This window comes from Seriola aureovittata, chromosome 8 (assembly GCF_021018895.1).
Source record: "Seriola aureovittata isolate HTS-2021-v1 ecotype China chromosome 8, ASM2101889v1, whole genome shotgun sequence".
Classification (NCBI taxonomy): Eukaryota; Metazoa; Chordata; class Actinopteri; order Carangiformes; family Carangidae; genus Seriola; species Seriola aureovittata.
Window position 1 is genome coordinate 14324527 of NC_079371.1, and position 17981 is coordinate 14342507.

The following is a 17981-nucleotide window of genomic DNA, read 5'->3' on the forward strand; positions in this document are numbered from 1 at the left end:
CTTTATGTTTTATTTACATAATTTGGGCTCAAAACATATGCTGTAATTTCAGAGGCTTCATGGAGCGTCATCAGTCCAACATATTAGCCCCCATCCGTGGCACCTCTGTGGCCATTTTCTCCTCAGTTAGTGGTTAAGGTGGAGCATCATTAGGGGCCCTGTGATGGAGAACAGCGACTGTTTTTTCTCCTTAGTGTGCGTCTCCCTGGCCTCCCCTCCAGGATGAGGGATTAAAGGAGAAGATGGGAGCTGCCAGAGGGACCGGCAGGGTCAAATAACGCAGCTGAGACAGAAATCTGTGGCCAGCAGTGGGCATCAGTCTGCAGGAGGCATGTAGAGAACAGGTGTTTTTACTGTGTATATCTGCATACGAGCACACACACACAAACATGAATCTCACATCTCACATCTCTACATCTACAACTACTTGAGACTGTTAGGAATGAATACAATTTTGTGCCGTTTTCCAAATTTTTTATTCAAATAACTTTTCACATTATGAGCCTTGGCTGAATATAACTATCCCAAATGTCAAATTAATTGCATTTAATTTATAAAGCCCCTCAGAGAGCCTTACAGTCTTTACAACACAAGACACACTCTATACTCTCAAACAGTGACAGGGAAAAAAAGGAAAAGATCTCAAGGAGAAACGGCCCTGAAATAAGTCTAAAATATACAGAGCAGACAGAAGTATAGCAGGTGTAGAATTACAGTACTGAGACAGAGAATGACAATTAAGAAATTAAGAAATTCAATAGGTAAATTATCATTATTAGTAAATAAGTAAATAAAGTACGAACATATCATATTAAGTGAAATCAGTTGGAGCGTCTCTGGCAGAGTTTAAGTGCTTTTACTGTTTACAGACACACCTGTGCTTTTCTTGCTATTATAAGTCAGAGTGTTTGCTATGGAAAAAACAACTGGTTTTATGCGTCAGGGTCACAGTGTTAGTGTATATTATAGGAAATCACAGGTCTGTGTTCTAAGTTTTGTTAGAAGTAGTGGAAGACTGCATCAATAGTTATACCACTAAATCTCTTTGTAAACTCACTCAGTTTGTTCGGCAGAAATACCAGAAACAGAGCTGTGTTTCTTTTTATGTTTTCAAGCTCCAACTCATTAAGATAAGAAAACTTACTCTGATTCACTTTTGCAAACAACCAAAGTGAACTGGCCACTCAATATCCCAGTATAATCACTTGTGTTGTAGGCTTTAGTTGTGTGCAGCCAATTCTCCAGTGGACGTTATGAGACGAGCTATTGGTGCCAGGAGGACAGTGACACAAGTTTAAAGCCAGACAAATCAAAAGGGAGCTCTTATTTCTGGTTTAGACAATGAAACCAACAGGGACCCGAGCGGAGACGTAAGGCTGTGTTCAGTGATATAACATGAGCCAGGTCTATCGGTGTCTTGAGGAGTGAATAAATCTGAAACTACCATGGAAAAATGTTTAAATCAGTGGCTTTTGTTCTCATTCTCAGCCACTCTCTCCTATCCAATAATGCAGGTCTCTGCTGCATGCTGTGCAGTGCAGCCTCCCGCAGAGAGATAAAGATAGATTTTTTTTTTTTGAAAAAACAAAATGACTTACTGCTTTAACTATGTATACGCACACATAGTTAAAATAATGTAAAGATTTTAAATTGACCAGTGAATTTTTAAGTGACTACAGAAGATGGATGAAGTGGAACATTCCTTTAAGGGTGACAATGAGGATAATAACATTAAAAGGTAAACACAGTGTGGAATGTGGACAGACCGGCTTTTGGCATCATTTTTAATTACTGAGCAAATGTTTCATGTGCTGAGTCACTCCTCCCAACAGGTGGACTTTGCAACCCACAGGGACAGAAAGAGGACACGTTAACAATTTGCTTCTACATACAGTATTTAAAAGTTATGTGCTAAAACTCACCATTCACCACACTTTTCTTTGGTAACTCTTGTCAAATAATGACAACTGGCTGATATGTTGGTTAATACCAGTTAAAGCTTTGGATGCAGTTGAAATAAAGTTGAGAAACTAACATGTCTTCTCACTGGTTTGCCTCCATTATAAATATATTATGCCAAACATTACAAGTGAAAGATAGATGCTTAATGTTTAACACTTATTCTTATTTGATTTTTTGTGTTTCATTTCCTAAATTGAATAAATCAGATAATCCCAAATAAAAAATACTCTGACAAAGGAATTATGAGTTAAATATTTGGCACAGAAGCAGCAGTGAGGAGGCACAGCTCTGCCTCTGCGGGTCTTTAGTTTAGTTTCACTGCCTTGTTGTCACAGAGGACAACAGTAACAATGTGCAGCCACTGTCTAGACTGCTGTCTCACCTACTTGAAGGGCTGAAGTGATGATGGTGATGATGATGATGATGATGAACACGATGATGATGATGATGATAATATGTGTCCAGAGGGTCGATCACCCAGCATCCGTGATTGGTTCAAAAAATATCGCTGCCCAGGTGATGTCTGCAGAAAGTGTGAGCAGGCCCCAGAGGGTGATTTCTGTTCACATGTGTCACAGGTGAGATGAGGTGAAATGTTTTCTGCTGCTGCTATTATTACAATTACTAACTTTTGCCAATATTGACTACTGTATGCTTTGTGCAACTGTTTATAGACCAATTATAGTATTATGGCTTGTGCTCCTGGTGTTGCAACTAACAAACTATACACCACGACATCTGTTATTACTCTTATGATGATTATTATTAGTACAGGAATGAGCCTTTTGTTGGCATGTGCTACCACTGGCACTACCAAGGCAATTATTATGGCTTTATTATTATTTCAATAATAATGATAATAAAAAACAGACTTTTACTCATTCAAGTAAAATCATTTAAATTTTTACTGCATGATTAAATTAGTAGTTTTGCATCAGTAGTTGTATGAACAGGGTATGTGACAGACAGTCAAAGCTAGTCAAAGCTTATTGATTAATTTAATCAACCCTGACTTAAATCAATAGATCATGAGTTACACCCTGTAAACACATATTCAGTTACATTGATGATAAATTTCCATTAACAGCATTTAATTCATCTTGACAGGATTGAGCTGTTGGTCACAAGTGTACGGTCAAAAAAGTGAAAATAATGTACATTTGTTTTGGTATAAATACACTAAGTATAACCACTATATATAGGTGACCCACAAAGGGCCAAGGAGGGGATTGGCTACTGATGATCTGTGTGCTGTCATTCACATTCCTCATGTATATATATATATATATATATATATATATACTCTAATAATCTATAATGAACCCATTACAAAGTATAAACTGTGACTGAATGTTGACTTAGAAAGGGTTTAATCTAGGTTAATTCACACGTGAGCAATCTCCTATCTACTGAATTAAACCATAAAACCATGAAAACCATATCTACTCACACCCTGTGTTAAATGCAAGTTTGCATTTGTGTGTGTGTGTGTGTGCGTGCACGTGCAAACACATGCCTGCATGCTTCATTGCTTCTCAGAATGTGGTGTAACGCTGTCTTGAATTATGGCCAGGTTCAAAGTACAAAAGTGGATTTTTATTTGGGAGATTTTGCACTGAACTACTTCCGTCTTTATAAATCACTGCAGCGTTTCCTCATTTCAGACTCAAAACAGCACTAAGACTGGAGGAAGAGGGAGAGGAAAGTTTATCAGTGTAGGTTTAGAGATTACAATAATCATATCAGGTATACAAAAGACTCAAGGTGAATTCCTCACTGCTTTGAGAGCTGCACAAGGAAACAACAAGGAAAAAAACCTTCTTGAGAATCAGCTCAGCTGAATTGTTTATTCAGTGCTAAAGACCACACTGCCGGACAAACAGAAGTGAACTGAAAACTGAACCAAACCAAGCCAGAAGACTTTAGACAGAGCGCTGGACGATGTCTGTGAACCCCAGAGTTGTTCACAAGAGGAGGGCGACAATCACAGCTCTGCCTCTCTACTACTCTGGACACCTGCTGAAGAAACACACCGAAGACAAGGTGAGAACAAAGATGGGAAAGTTTCAGAAGTGGAGAGGGAGTAGAAATATCAGGGAAAAAAATCAGGGGGATTAAACAAGTGATAAATGGTGTGAAATTTGATGAGTATGATAAGAATATGATTGGTAAGGGTTTTATGAAGTATTCTGATATTTTACTTAAGTAAATTACACAATGAAAATACTCCATTAAAAGTAAATGTTCCGCATGCCAAATGTTACTGAAATAAAAATACAAGAGTATAATTAGTACATGTACATCAGTATCAAAAATAAAATAGCTCATTATACAGAATGGTCAATGTCAGTGAAAAGTTATCCTATTTTTGGATTATAATTGATACATTAACACATGAGGAGATGATTTTAACTATACTGGTGGGTCTTTTATCCAGGACAATGTATCACAATTTATTAGACAATCATGTCTTTTATGTAAAATCTTAATCTGCAAATAGCTAGTCACTACAGCTCTCAGATAATTTAAATATTAAGATATAGTAAAGTTGAACCATAAAGTAGCATGTGTGTACATTCACAAGTAAATGGACTTAGTTACTTTGTTCCACTACTGTGTCAAAGTGAATGGTGTGTCAAGAACTGCAATTCAAAATGACATTCATGATCTTTAGGATTTCAAGAGTTACTATGGAGAGCTCCGCGGAGCCACGCTGTTCCTCTACACGGATGACACACAGGATACAGTAAGAAAATCATTTCATTTTGCCAGTCGCTTGCAAGGAAGAGTGGGATCTTTATTTACAGATTCTGAAAATGTGTGTATGATTAAACAGTGAGGGTAGCATGTGTTTTCCAAAGAACAGATGTACAAGCAGAGGCAACACTGTTAAGTGGCTATAAGGAAGCAGTGTGGGTAAAAGAGATACAGTCCTTACTTCAGATCAAATGATGAATGTGTGGACACCCAGTGATGATTCTCACACATACATGGTTTGCTTACTTTGTCAGTACACTGAGAAGCTGGACCTGGAGCAGCTCAAGTCCATGGAGTTAAATTCTCCGTATCAGAGGAAGACGCCAACCATCTTCACTCTCACCCTGCTCAGCGAGGAGGTGCAGCTGAAGGTGTGGTGCTATGAAACCTGACATGTTTATTTTGCCTCTACTCAAAGACATGGTTTCAGCCTCAGGTCCATGGTGTTCAAGAACAAGTTATCAAAAAATGTTGCGCATCCAATTTAGTATCATTAAGTATCGCAATGTATACAGGTTATACATTTATTAGAGCCAAGTGAAATCAAATTGACCCTAACCACAGTGTTACATATACAGTATATTTAATTGTTAAATAGTTTTAATATTGGTCTTTGTGTCTGTGTCTGTTGTTTGGGTGACTGTACAGATGGACAATCCTGACACGGGTGAAGAGTGGAGGGGTTACATCCTGACTGTGGTCAAAGTAAGCAAACACGCTCATATACACACAGAGAGAGAGAGAGAGATGCTACCAACAGTACAGAATATTGCTGGGTTCTTGTAAAGAAAAACCCAAAATGAAATAAAATAAAATAAAAGTAATAACAAAGCCTCAACAACTGAGCTCAAATCTGCTCAGAGGATTTTTGGTGCCTTTTGAAAATAATTCTTGGCCATGTTATTCTTTACCTTTTTGATGAACAAAGCCAAGCACAACAAATAACAGGAAATTTCCTGGTTAATAATTAGGCAGCATTTTGGCTCAAGGTACTTCTGGGGACAAACGTCTCTGAAGACTGAGAGCAGTAATGACAAACAAGATTATAAGCAACAGAGGAAGAATATCTGCAAACTGATAACAAGCTCCCATATAATATTTTTATAGCATGTGTGAAAAAAAAAATGTTGTCAGGCATCTGTTTTAATTGTGTGGAGTCTGTTTTTTCCTTGATTGTATTGGATTTTTATAAATGCTGAACAGTAACAGACTGATAGTTGATAGTAATTGATAGTGTTATTAATAACAATGAGTGAACTACAATGTTTCCTTGTAGAAGCAGATTCCCAGTAAGCTGCAGCTGCTGCCTGGCCAGATGTTGCTGCTGCAGGAGGCTCTGGATCAGGAGAGAAGAAGAAACCCCCCCGTGTTGCGTCCACCTCTCCCGCCTCGACCAGCTTTCCTGCGCCCGGCCTCACCATGCCCCTCCCCTGTACCAGCCAAAGACAAGCCAGACAACAGCATCCTTGACATGCCTTCGTAAGTTAGAGAATCTCCAGAAAATGTTTCCTCTGACAATCACAGAAATAGTCTGGAGGTCTTCGCTTGGAGGCTTTCTGTGTTTAACACAAAACAGAACATGAAAAATACAACTGAATAGTTTCAGACATTATAGACAGGGGTTTTTGAGGTCACTGACAGTTAAAACCTTTGTGTTCACCTAAACTGATGAACATGTTGTCCTGCCCTTTGCCCTCTGAAGTGACATACCTGCACCTTTATTACCACCACTGCCAATGAGGAAGTGTTTATTTTTTTCCTGTATCGCTGCAGGTGTTTCCTCGATGTGTCTCGGGAAGAGGCTGAGAGGATGTTGTGCGCGAACCCGGAATATGGAAGCATCATCCTTCGCCCATCCACCATGGCCAACAACTACGCCCTGACCCTCAGACAACAGACCTCCAGGTATCTTTAATGTACCACTGATTACAGACTAATGCAGGGGGTGGTATTAAGCTTACTCTTTTCAACAAATATTAATCTTTAGTTTTTATAGATTTTCTTCATATATGTGTATATTTTGCTCTTGTGAGCCATCAAACACATACATGTACAGGAGCAGATGGGGCATAGGAGTTCATTTGAACCTTGTATACATGGGACTATGAACATGGGATTGTAACCAAGAATCTAAATGACACATTTTTTAAACTCAAATATAACAGTGTCTCATTAACAAAGTCCCTCAGTAGCGCATGGATCATTTGCATCTCAGTATTGAATTATCCTGGCAATCAGTAAACATGAGACAGTTGAAAAGGGGATCAACATATGGATGTGGTGGTTATTCTGGTTTTGCTCATTGCAATTATCAGAGGCCCAGTCAGGACTAAGCAAATAATCCTCCTCTTCTTTGTGTTTCAGAGGGCATGTCATGAAGAACTACAGAGTGTCCTCTTCAAACTCAGGGTTTGTCATTGAACTGGAAACAGCAGTAAGTCCCACAGCTCCTACCACAACTATTAACTTATGAGGACATGAATTCAATGTGGCATTCACTGAAAGAAAATCTTATTATCAGATTTTTGAGGTTAGCTGCTAACCTGCACTGCATGCTTGTTCCACCATTTCTGAAATCTGAAACTGGAATAGCAAAGATTTTTGTCTGGATCAGGCTCCTTCTTGATTTCATGAAGTTATTACACTCAGATCTACCATCCTGCAGGGTGTTAAAGGTGCATTAGTGCCTCAAGATGGGAAACTGAATACCTTTTCTCTTCATTATGGCTGGTAATTGCAAAATACATTCATATCTGCTCATTAAGAGACAGGTCTATCCTGCCACCTAAACCAAGACAAGAATGTGCATTTGCATTGCCCCTTTAGGATTGTTCTCCACCACTGTAATAGTCAGACAAAGTCAGACAAATATATATATATATACATATATATATAATGTATAATATACTGAGCACTGCTCAATGACCACAGTACAGGAAACTTGAACATACAAAAATCTAAATCTAGCAATGGAACTATTGGATCCTAAAACTGGCCTCTCTTTTTGCTTTTCTTCCTTTGTTCTCCTCTCTGCAGTTGACAGTGTCCACCCTGAATGATGTACTTAAATACTTCCTTGAAAAGACAGAGTACCGTCTTCAACCCTATATGGCATCTCAGCCCTACGACACTCGGATCGGTGAGGAGAATAGTGCTTTTAGAAATAGTCCGGCACAGGTACAAGTATACAGCTCCTAACAGTGTTTATACGTGCGTTCAGCAGAGCCGTCACCTGCTCCAAAGAACATCAGCATCACTTCACCTGCACTAAAAACAGTACCCAAGGCACAAGTGGCACCTATGCTGCGGTCGCAGACCAAAGAGGAGTCTCTGCCCCCTCCAACCAAGCCAGCAGAGGGTGAATACGTGGTTCCTGATGACCACAGGCCTGATGAACACAAACTAAAACTAGGTGAGAATGACAGGGAATATTTGTTCTTACATTAGTAGGCTACTTATTAGAGCTGCTTTAGGTGCAAATTAAGGTGTATGTATGAGAGAAATAAGTCAGTCTAAATGAATGACATGCTTCTTTCTCTAAACTAGATCAGCTGGACAGTGAGCTTCGCCAAGTTTTAAGATTACGGAGGGAAAGCATCCAGACTGCAAGTGGCGAGGACGAAATGTATGAGAATCAACCCACTGAAAAAGCCCTCTCCTGCACAGCGCAGTGGACAAAGAGTGAAGCAGTGTGACTCATGAACTATGGTTGCTCAGTAAGAACCTCACAAGACTGCTCATTTAATGTATAACTTTGATCCTCAGCTGCTAGATCGCAAGCTTCCCAGTGGATTAAACATAATTCTGCCACTTTTTGGTGCGTATGAGGGACAAATTAAAAGGAAGCTTGTAAGAAAATAGATAAAGCAATGATAAATAGATTCAGTAATGAATTTCAACCATATAGACCTCAAATCTCTTCTCTCTCTCTCTGTATGTTTGGAAGTTGAATGAAGCTACATGTTCAATATGAAACAACGACACTACAAGACCAAGTTGAATATTCACTAAGAGTCTGCAGGCACGCCAGCAGGCCTGTGAGGCTGTACTCAGGCACAGCAGTGATTTGAGCATGTTAACAAATTAATGCTGACTTTGTGACGTTCACCAACTTAGTTACAAATGTCTCAGCAGTACAGTTAAAAGTTATTGAGATGTGTCAATAAAAAAAAAATTTTTAAACTCTCTCATGGTATTAGAGGAAACGTGAGGGGATCACCAAAACCATTTCAAAAAAATCATCTGTGATCAATGAATGTGTGCTGAATATTTTTGTGCCAACTGTGTTTAGTAGATGTTGAGGAAAAGTCAGAGGAACTCCAAAGCCAATAGAATTTATCCTCTAGAGCCCGTGAATATCTGTAGCAAATTTCATGAAAATTCATCCCTCTAGATGTTTGGATATTTCAGTCTGGACTAAACTGGTGGACAGACAGACCACCTCTGCCATCCCTAAAGCAATGATGCTACCATGGGTGACAAGCTTATTTTTACTCATCAATTTGTCTCCCTTTTGATTGTTTACAAATCACTCTATTAGGGTGAGCATCACTGTTAAATCGAGTACCAAGACATCTAAATGACAAGAGCTTTGTGATACCGACGACTTCGTGAACCTGATTCAAACAGGTTAGAATATGATTTCAGCTCGGGCTGCATATAATAGTTATTTTCTCAATTCACCTTTTAGTCAGATCGTCACATTTGAGAAGCTTGGACCAGCAAACGTTTATTATTTTTGATTGAAAAGTGACTCAAAATGTCGGATCGATCACCAAAACAGCTGCCAATCAATGACTGAACGTTGCAGCTTTAGTTTCAACTACATGTGATATCCATGTTTTATGTCTCACAGCTTGAAAGCTTATCAAGCCCTTCTGTTTTTACTCAATATCTGTGTTTCAAGTGTTAAAAATGAACAGAACACAAACGTTGCGTGAACCAATTATTATACAGATCACGATTGTCCATTTTTGATGTGAAAGAATGACATAACTGTAAAAATATCACATGACAGACTCGCATGAAGAAGAAGATGCAACCATAATCAAGGTTTATCATTATTCTTTATTTTCCACACATAGGAGTAAGCCAACATAAATGTTTCAAATGTTATAATCATAGTTTTTATAAGTTATTCCATTAAAATTGTATTTTCATATTTTTCATCATCATGGATCATGTTATAGGTTTAAAGTTTAAGGATCATTTATCACTCAATAAAGACAGCAAGTCTGTGAAAAATAGTCAATAAAAAAAGAAAAACAAAGACTCTCCCTTTTGTCTCCTCCTTCATGTAGTGTGTGTCAGAGTACCTCTTCTTATTTAATACCTCCCACATGTGTCACTCACACTCATTTCTTATATTCTGGTCCTTTATGCTCTCCTGTAGCAGCCTTCATGTGAGAAAGACAAATAAAATATCTGCAATAACTTAATATCTCAGGATTTAAAAAAATAAAAATAAAAATAAAACAGAATAATTTAAGAGGATTGTTCCCCAATGAAGACCCGCCTCCATTGCTGCTATTGTGACATTACTTCTCGGTGAGTGACAGCTGTAGGATCCGCTCCAGCTCCTCTTCTTCCTCCTTCTGCTTCCTATGACAAAAACAAGAAATGAAGCTTGTCAGTCAAAGCAGTGAAGAAACTAAACATCTTACTTTCCAGGAATGGATTCCTCTTCCTCACCACAACACACCACAGAGTTTCATTTAGTTCATTTAGACTTTAGTATATAGATCAAATAATTGCATGGTAGTGTTAATGGGGTTTGGAGAAGGTCTCTTTGTTACAATGGCATAAACAGACACATAAGAACTGACTTGCTAAAGAGTACTGCGTTCCTGCAGGTATTTTTTTTTCCAGGAAAAGGAAGTAGATTACCCTGTAAATACTGTTATCTGAGTTTCCCAGCATGCAAACCTTGACACAGATTAAAGCGGCAAGGGGCATCGTTGTCCTTGAAATTCAAAAGTACCTTGTTTTTCAATTTTATATTTCAAGTTTCCAGAAGGGATTGTAACATCTAGTCCTTTCAATGAATCTTATAACTGATTACTATGCCACTTTTTCTCTTGGTTAACTGATTAACCGTCTGAGATGATGGAACCAGCAAATGTTTGGTTTATGCTAGTTGCAGATTCATTTTTCTTTCAACTGAGTAACTGATTATTTGCCTAATCATTGCAGCTCTAGTTGCGACCTCATCTTTATTGTACAATGTCTCTATTAATGTGTATACCTAACAGCATGGAGAGATAACTTTAAGAGATTCTTTCCATGCATTTGGATGTTGGGAGATGTTGACACCCGACTGTGTCGCAAATGTCGTTTGTTTCCCAGCTGAGGCAAAATTTGGCAAGACTGCAGCACTATGCGTGCAGCCCAGAAAAAAATGAAATAAATAAAATCAAAAGAGGAGCAACAGAGGGAGAATTTGGAGAACAGCTGGGTAGCTCACACAATGTATTCTTCAACCCAGTTCTTTCTCTAATTTTGCACAGCTTTGGGTGTAGGTGTCCTCTGTGTGCTATGATTCTCTTCCACAGTCTAAAGACATGCAGGTCGGGTAACCCGGCAACTACAAATTGGTCACATGTGAGAATATGAGGGTGAATGACTGTCTATCTACATACAGATTAGCCCTGTGACAGACTGACAAGCTGGATAAAGATAAGTGGATGAACATCTTCTCACTGCTTTCCTTGTGAGTTCTCTTTGGCTGTACTGCATCTATAAATTGACAATCTGCATATGTTGTTGAGCAAGTACCCATTAGGTCGAGTTGTTTCCAACATGAAGATTTTGTCTCAGGTAATACACAGTAACACATCAGACTACTCATAACTGTCTTTGCATTCCTCCGGCTTCACCTGTCCAGCTCCTCCTGCTCCCTACATGACAGCTCCATGGCGATACGCAGCTGCTCGTCAAAGCTCGACGCCACACCAAAGTGTCCCGACAACCGCGGGTCGGTCACCGTGCTGTAGGAGAGCGGGGAATTGGCGGTGGGGTCCAACGGGGAGATAGAGGAGGGCTGGCTGGGGTCGGCTGTGTCTTCGCCCTCTCTGCTGGCCAGTGAGATGGACAGGGACTCCTGGATCGCCCTGAGGAAAGAAGGAAATAAGGGATCTTAAAGTGAAGTCTTCTTAAACAAAGAAGGGTATCCTAACAGGACTGTTTCACTGCTGGGCTTCATTACAAGATGACTGGGAGTCGCTGTTCCCCAGAGAAGGCCGGAAGAAAGAGCTAATTACTGAACTCTATCTAGAAATGTTTAATTAATTACTTCACAAGCCAGAGGTTTCTCTGATTAAGATGGAATTATGAATAGACATAAAACCTCATGATGGTTTTACAGTAACAGTACAAATATCTAAAATAAATGACATAGAAAAGAATTCCTATCTATCAACAGATATAATGAATTGATGGAGACGATGTTACTCAAGGCCTAAAAGAATAACTGAGATACTCTATCAGCAGTAGAGTTCACCTAGGGTCCTCTCTCTAGTTTGCGCGGAGTGAACCTGCCTGCAAAGGAAACAAGACAAGTAAAGTCTGAAGGTCGGCTCACCTCTCCAGCTGAGAGTCTTCCTCATACAGTGGAGACTGGGGCACCGGGCGGCTGTTGGTTAGGGCCTCCCAGATGGTCACCTATAAACCAGACGTACGTATTTCAACTGCCTTTTCACGTAAGGGAGCCCTGTGGGGACACTTTGTTGCCATAAGAAAAAACTACCATTAGCTTTTAAATGATTCGATGTGGCACAAATTTTTACAAATGTGGAGAAATAAAACTGACTCTTCCATCAGGGAGGAGTAAAGTATGTCATTTTGTTCTGAAGTGTAACTGTGACCTGGGTCACTGCCAGAAAGAAAGAGTGAAAGATGAAAAATAAAAGAGGGAGGAAAACATTCCTACATCTCTAAGATTAATTATGAACCCTTAGACTTAGACTGGTAACAGGCCTCGCTCTGACCTGGTCACTCTCTGTGCCGGCGTCCAGCAGGCTTTGTTGGATGGCGAACTGTAGCAGGTTGTCATCCTCGTCCCTCATTGGCTCGCTGCGTCCCGGACCGAGAGTGGTGTAGTCTGGAGGGGGCTCAAACACCGAGGGGTCCACCTCACAGTGGAAGGGATGGAGAGACTGACCTGGGTGAAGACGGGTTACAGCGTTACTGTGGCTGGAAGATAAAGGTGCGTGTCCCTTTTGAGCCAGTGTTCTGTTTGGCAACAACTACGCTGGCTGAGCAGGTGATGTAGAATGCCGGACGCCAGAAAGAGTAGCAGATAGCTAATAAGCAATTAGCCATACTTCATGCTCTTTGAACTGTGTCTATGTCAGCGTTTGTGTGAGTCTATAGTTACCAGCTTCTTCGGAGCTCTCGGGCTTGTGAACCGTCACAGAGCTGACCGGCTCGTCGCAGCCGCACAGGTTACTGAACGTCACTCTGGCGTTCAACACGTGAAACAGGGGAATCTCTGGAAGACAAGCAGCGAGTTGAATTCAGACAATGTCATAATGACCAGCACAGTAAACATGTCTCTTCTAAGGGAATGGCTTGAAAAAGAGGAGGTAAAACCTTAATAATGTAATGGCTGCAATTCAACAGATCTGGAGCTGGTCTGGAACCAGTTTTTTGATGGTTAAATAACCTTAAGACCTCCACCTAGCTACACACAGGAAATGACCCACCTATCTTGACAGGGAAGCCTGGCGGCAGGCGTAGGGTTATGAAGTCACGCAGCTTGGCAAAGTGGGCATTGGAGATGGCCATGAGGTCGATGATGGGCGTCACCTGCTCGGCCAGGGACAGAGGATGAGTCTCACTCAGCCACAGGGTCGCTTTAAACCTGGAGAGGAGGCAGGGAGAATGTAACGTTCTGGTCATTTTGGTGACACATATATCCATGCTGGGTGTGTATGCTGTGATTGCTTCACCATACCTCTGGACTTTGCTTGTAAGCTCGACGGGACGTCCGATGTCTCGGCCATTCAGGTTGAACTCTGGGTTGAAGTACTCGTCAGCTGTGATGGCTGTGGGGTTGTGAGGACTGGCACACTGGGACACATTGCTCTGACAGAAATACAGAGAGACCGTCAGATGTGATGCCATTAATCAAAGGAGGCAGCATTGTGGTTTGGGGTGAGGGTGGGAGGGGGGTTGTGGAAGTGATGCATAGTTACTGTGGAGATTCTTACCCCATTGTGAGCTGTATGCTGTTCAGCAATCCCCAAGAAGGACTGCAGAGGAGTCTTTGAGCCTGAGTGTAAACAAAGAGTCGAGATCATCAACAAACTCAAATTTGTTCCATTTTCACTCTAACTGATATACTTATTGAAATTGTTGTGTTCTGATTTGATCATATTTCTTTGTAGTTCATTTCTGGTCTAAGAACAATGGTTTTCAGGTGAAAATCTATACACATTGCTTTCCCACCACCACACATGTGTTTGTGACTTCACCTTTGCTTCTTGACTTGTCCTGGTCTGATAGATGTTCTGTCCTTGACCGAGTCACCAGCTCCACATTGGTAGCACTGTAAACCTGGAAACATTGACAGACAAAGAAAGAGAAAAGACACTTTTTTTTACACTTCATCAGCAAAGCTCCATCAGGAATGTTTATTTAGTGCAAACAACAGGAGGTAAAACCTTTGTTTACTGTAAGGATTAGGATTGTGAGTGTTGAGCATATTGTGATTATGCTCTGTCAGTAATTTCTCACACTCTGTTCTTGTCTGGATTTCCCTTGTAAAAACAATCATCAATCTCAAAAAGAACAATCCAGAATAAACAAATGTGGATGTTCAAGGATGCCGTTTTATTAAAGTGTATTCAAATCTATTAGGCTTTTTTATTCTTAGCAGCAGATAATGGGATCAAACAGCATTTGCTACAACATCGTTATTTAATCCGACATTAATCTTTGTAAGGATAAATTATGCTGAATTGCCTAATTTCAGCATTAGCATTCAGAAAATGTGACCACATGTTTCAGCCAGATTTGCTACTTCTGAAAAACCATCTGAACTTACCTTGGCTTCGTACCCACTGACCATCTCGCTCTTCTCTGAACGCCAGCCCCAGATTCCCGACTTGTTCCTAAGCAAGCAAAGAGATAAAGTAAGGGCTCAGTGTGGAAAAGCCTGACACAAAACAGTAAAAAACTCTTTGAACCCAAACTAATGAAATACTTTCATGATGAGTTTGCAGCACAATAAAACAAAGTGAGGCAGATATCTGCAAATGGCTTGCAAACACAAGCAAATCAAGCGTGACCTTGATCAAAACGCATATCTGTACACCGTGACTGCTTGTTACCGTTCAAAGGCAATGTTGCGTGTGTTGAGATGCGTGGAGACAATGGGCGACGTCAGTCTCTGTGCTGTGTTCTCCTGCGACGGCTGCATGGCTGCCAGGAGGGAGGGCGCGTCACGAGGGGACAACACGAGCGGTTCTGTGTACACCACCTGCTTCTCGTGGTCCACCTCCATCACCACCGCCCCATCATCTAAGAGGCACAGAAAATGTTGTTATTGAGAACGATTCAAAGCATGACGTCTTTCAAAGGCCTCATCATGACACTGGAAAAGACACATTTAAACCTCTTGCAGAGTCTCTCACGGTGGACCCAAGTCAAGTTTTCACCACAAAGTCATCCGTCCGTCCGTCCATCCATCCATCCACCTCAGCTGCTCAGTTATTTACAAGTATGTGATGCTTGGAGCAAATCGTACACACCTCCACCCTTGAAGATATAGCTGCGTCGTCCTTTAAGCCATGTCATGTGTTCAAAGCCCAGGAGGGTGGTGTCCACACGGAGGCATGAGCCGCTCTTCCACACCCGGTAGACGTCACTGGGACACACCTTTGACACCAGGGGCACTGAGAGGAGAGTTAAAGGAGGGACGAGGCATTTTAGAAACAGGAGACAAAGAGAAGGAGGGAAACAAACAGGGAATGGACACTGTAAAAGATTCCTGGAATATTTTAATCTAGATTGTTACATTACAAATGCACCTAATGAGTGATTTCATTATCAGTTAATTCACTGATCATACAATTAATTATTACAAATTAGAAAACACGATGCCTGTTATCTAAAATAAATAAAGTTTTCAATTCTTAATGATATAAAACTGATAAGTGAGCAAAATGTAACCAAGAAATGAAATTGTAGACATTAGTCTTGCAACAGTGGCTTACAAATTTCTTGCTCCAAGTCATTAGCTATATTAAAGAATACGCATTAAGAGGCCTTAACACATTGAGGAAATACGTGTTATAATCTTCACTGTAAATACTAAGATTTTAAGCTACAACATCTAATTAACTGTTTAAAAGAGCATCCTCTGGAGATTAGAGAAGGAAAAGTAACCCAAACACAGGTAACCTCATCACCTTTGTAATGGGTTACATTTTGAAATCCACCTGTCCAGTTTTCTTCAAACTGACTGGAGTAAACAGTCATATATTGTACATCTGTCAAAGTGCCGTTGAGCAACAGCTGCTACTGGCGGAGCTGTCCAACCGCTGTGGTGCTGAAACTGACCTCTGTGAAAACACATTAATGAAACACACTCACCCCAACTGGTGAACTCCCACTTCATCTCCACATAAAAGTCCCGTGCCTGGAAGGAGAGAGGAAACTTTTTTGTTTACTTAAGACAAAAAGCTAAAGCCCTCCAAGTTGCATATGAGACTTGTGTACACATCGGGAACATCCATAACTATAGTGTCCCCCACTGAAAAAACTTTCCCACATATCTTAAACAAAGCTTTGAGGGTTGGCTGGGGGTTTGGTTTTGTTGCTCTGTGCAACAGGTAAGGTGTCAGAACTTTTCATCAGACTGAGAGTCTGTTTCACCTGTCTTAGTTTGCTGAGCAGCTCTGGGATCCCTGCCAGTCTCTCTGTGGCACGCTTGAAGTCTCTGTACTGAAGCACCAGCTGAACCAGCTCAGGGTCCCCGGTGCTCACCGCCTCCTGCAAAACTGAAACATACATCCACATTTAACGACCATGGCTGCAACCTCGGGGCATGAAACTGAGAGCCACAGCAGAGCACTCACTGGTCCAGCCCTGTCCGTTGCAGTGTGTCGGGTCTCCTGAGTGTCTGAGCAGCACCCGGGTTGACTCCAGGTGGCCCAAACACACAGCCAGCTCCAGCGGGGTGCGCCCCCTCGGATCCAGGCGCTCCACATCCTGCTGCGGAAGCAAACATACAAGCAGTATCAGCGCAATGCAGTGCGACATAACAAACGCATCTGTTACTACCAACCACCAGCTGCAAAATAACTTACCTCCTTCTTCTGCAGCTCTCGATCAAGCTCCAGATACTGATTGTTCCAGACCAGAAAATGCAGAGGAAACGCTTCGTGAGCCATGGCTGTCCTCCGCTTGACAGTTAAACAATAGTAAAGCTTGTATTTGCAATATGACTTGGGCAGCCAACAGATTGCAGTGACACCACAGCAGACACAGCTGGTTAGCTAGTTAGCTTGGTACAGAGCAGAGAATGGGTAAACGCTGAAAGCAAATTAGTATGTCACTGGAAAAACCTGTCACTAAGTAAATCTATCCAAGTAGCCAACGTTAGGCAGCAAACAATCCAGAGTATTTGTGCGTGCCTGTTTAAATTAGTGGGCTGAGTTAGCTCGGCTAACTCAGCCCACTAATTTGATGCAGTTAACGTTAACTAACAGCTAGCTGCGCTAACGTTAGCTAACTGGCTAATAACAACATTGTCTCCTGCTTCTCTTGGCACCTGTTTTCCATTCTGCACAATGCAAGACAACCAATTCAACCGGCCAAAAATGCACCGCCAAGTCCGTTCATTTTCTACGATGCATGTGTTATTACAGCAAAAAAAGATATGGGTGAAATTGCCGGTTGATGAAGTAAGCTAGCCGTCCGCTGATGCAGCACCCATCCCCTGTTTATATCGCAGGGTTGTCACGGTCTGTCAAAAATAAAGCGAGACACGGCCTTTATTCCTGTTTCACATCCAGGTCACTCGAGTTGAGGTCGTCCGATACGATGCTGGTGAAAGCTGCTGCTGAAAGCTGCTGCAGCTGTAACACAGTCGTGCCTGGATAACGATCATTAAAGCAGAGCACATCTGTCAAAGTCAGATGTGTCCCTGTGCAACACCCAGCTTTATTAGGATGAAATACATTTACATCTGCAGCAGCGGTGTTTATTTATTTATTTATTCTGGCGTCGCTTTATTTCCAGGTTATGGAGGGAAGCTG

At 41.1% G+C, this 17981-nt stretch overlaps 2 protein-coding genes across 2 annotated transcripts; one reads left to right on the plus strand and one right to left on the minus strand.

Moving 5' to 3' along the window:
- Positions 1 to 3743: 3743 nt before the first annotated feature.
- Positions 3744 to 10194, plus strand: LOC130173359 (signal-transducing adaptor protein 1-like). Its single transcript, XM_056382561.1, has 10 exons — positions 3744 to 4005; positions 4637 to 4708; positions 4974 to 5090; positions 5368 to 5424; positions 5996 to 6198; positions 6493 to 6624; positions 7084 to 7153; positions 7756 to 7858; positions 7943 to 8131; positions 8266 to 10194. The coding sequence occupies exons 1-10, from the start codon at positions 3904 to 3906 to the stop codon at positions 8412 to 8414; spliced, it is 1194 nt and encodes a 397-aa protein (XP_056238536.1). The 5' UTR covers positions 3744 to 3903; the 3' UTR covers positions 8415 to 10194.
- On the minus strand, positions 9767 to 17904 carry ankrd13d (ankyrin repeat domain 13 family, member D). The gene is made up of 16 exons (XM_056382560.1): positions 17031 to 17904; positions 16800 to 16935; positions 16597 to 16721; positions 16315 to 16360; positions 15471 to 15614; positions 15051 to 15240; positions 14765 to 14831; positions 14193 to 14274; positions 13929 to 13990; positions 13673 to 13803; positions 13422 to 13579; positions 13094 to 13207; positions 12705 to 12877; positions 12299 to 12378; positions 11595 to 11828; positions 9767 to 10320 (listed from the first exon to the last, which is right to left on the minus strand). The coding sequence occupies exons 1-16, from the start codon at positions 17112 to 17114 to the stop codon at positions 10257 to 10259; spliced, it is 1890 nt and encodes a 629-aa protein (XP_056238535.1). The 5' UTR covers positions 17115 to 17904; the 3' UTR covers positions 9767 to 10256.
- Positions 17905 to 17981: the final 77 nt, after the last annotated feature.

Excerpts from the sequence above, each read along its gene's own strand:
- ankrd13d (XM_056382560.1), bottom strand. The coding sequence starts at position 17,114 with ATGGCTCACGAAGCGTTTCCTCTGCATTTTCTGGTCTGGAACAATCAG. Across the intron at positions 13,208-13,421 it reads AGGCTTCCCTGTCAAGATAG|AGATTCCCCTGTTTCACGTG; the intron begins GTGGGTCATTTC and ends CTTGTCTTCCAG. Across the intron at positions 10,321-11,594 it reads GAGCAGGAGGAGCTGGACAG|GAAGCAGAAGGAGGAAGAAG; the intron begins GTGAAGCCGGAG and ends TTTTTGTCATAG.
- LOC130173359 (XM_056382561.1), top strand. The coding sequence starts at position 3,904 with ATGTCTGTGAACCCCAGAGTTGTTCACAAGAGGAGGGCGACAATCACA. Across the intron at positions 5,091-5,367 it reads GCGAGGAGGTGCAGCTGAAG|ATGGACAATCCTGACACGGG; the intron begins GTGTGGTGCTAT and ends GTGACTGTACAG. Across the intron at positions 7,154-7,755 it reads TCATTGAACTGGAAACAGCA|TTGACAGTGTCCACCCTGAA; the intron begins GTAAGTCCCACA and ends TCCTCTCTGCAG.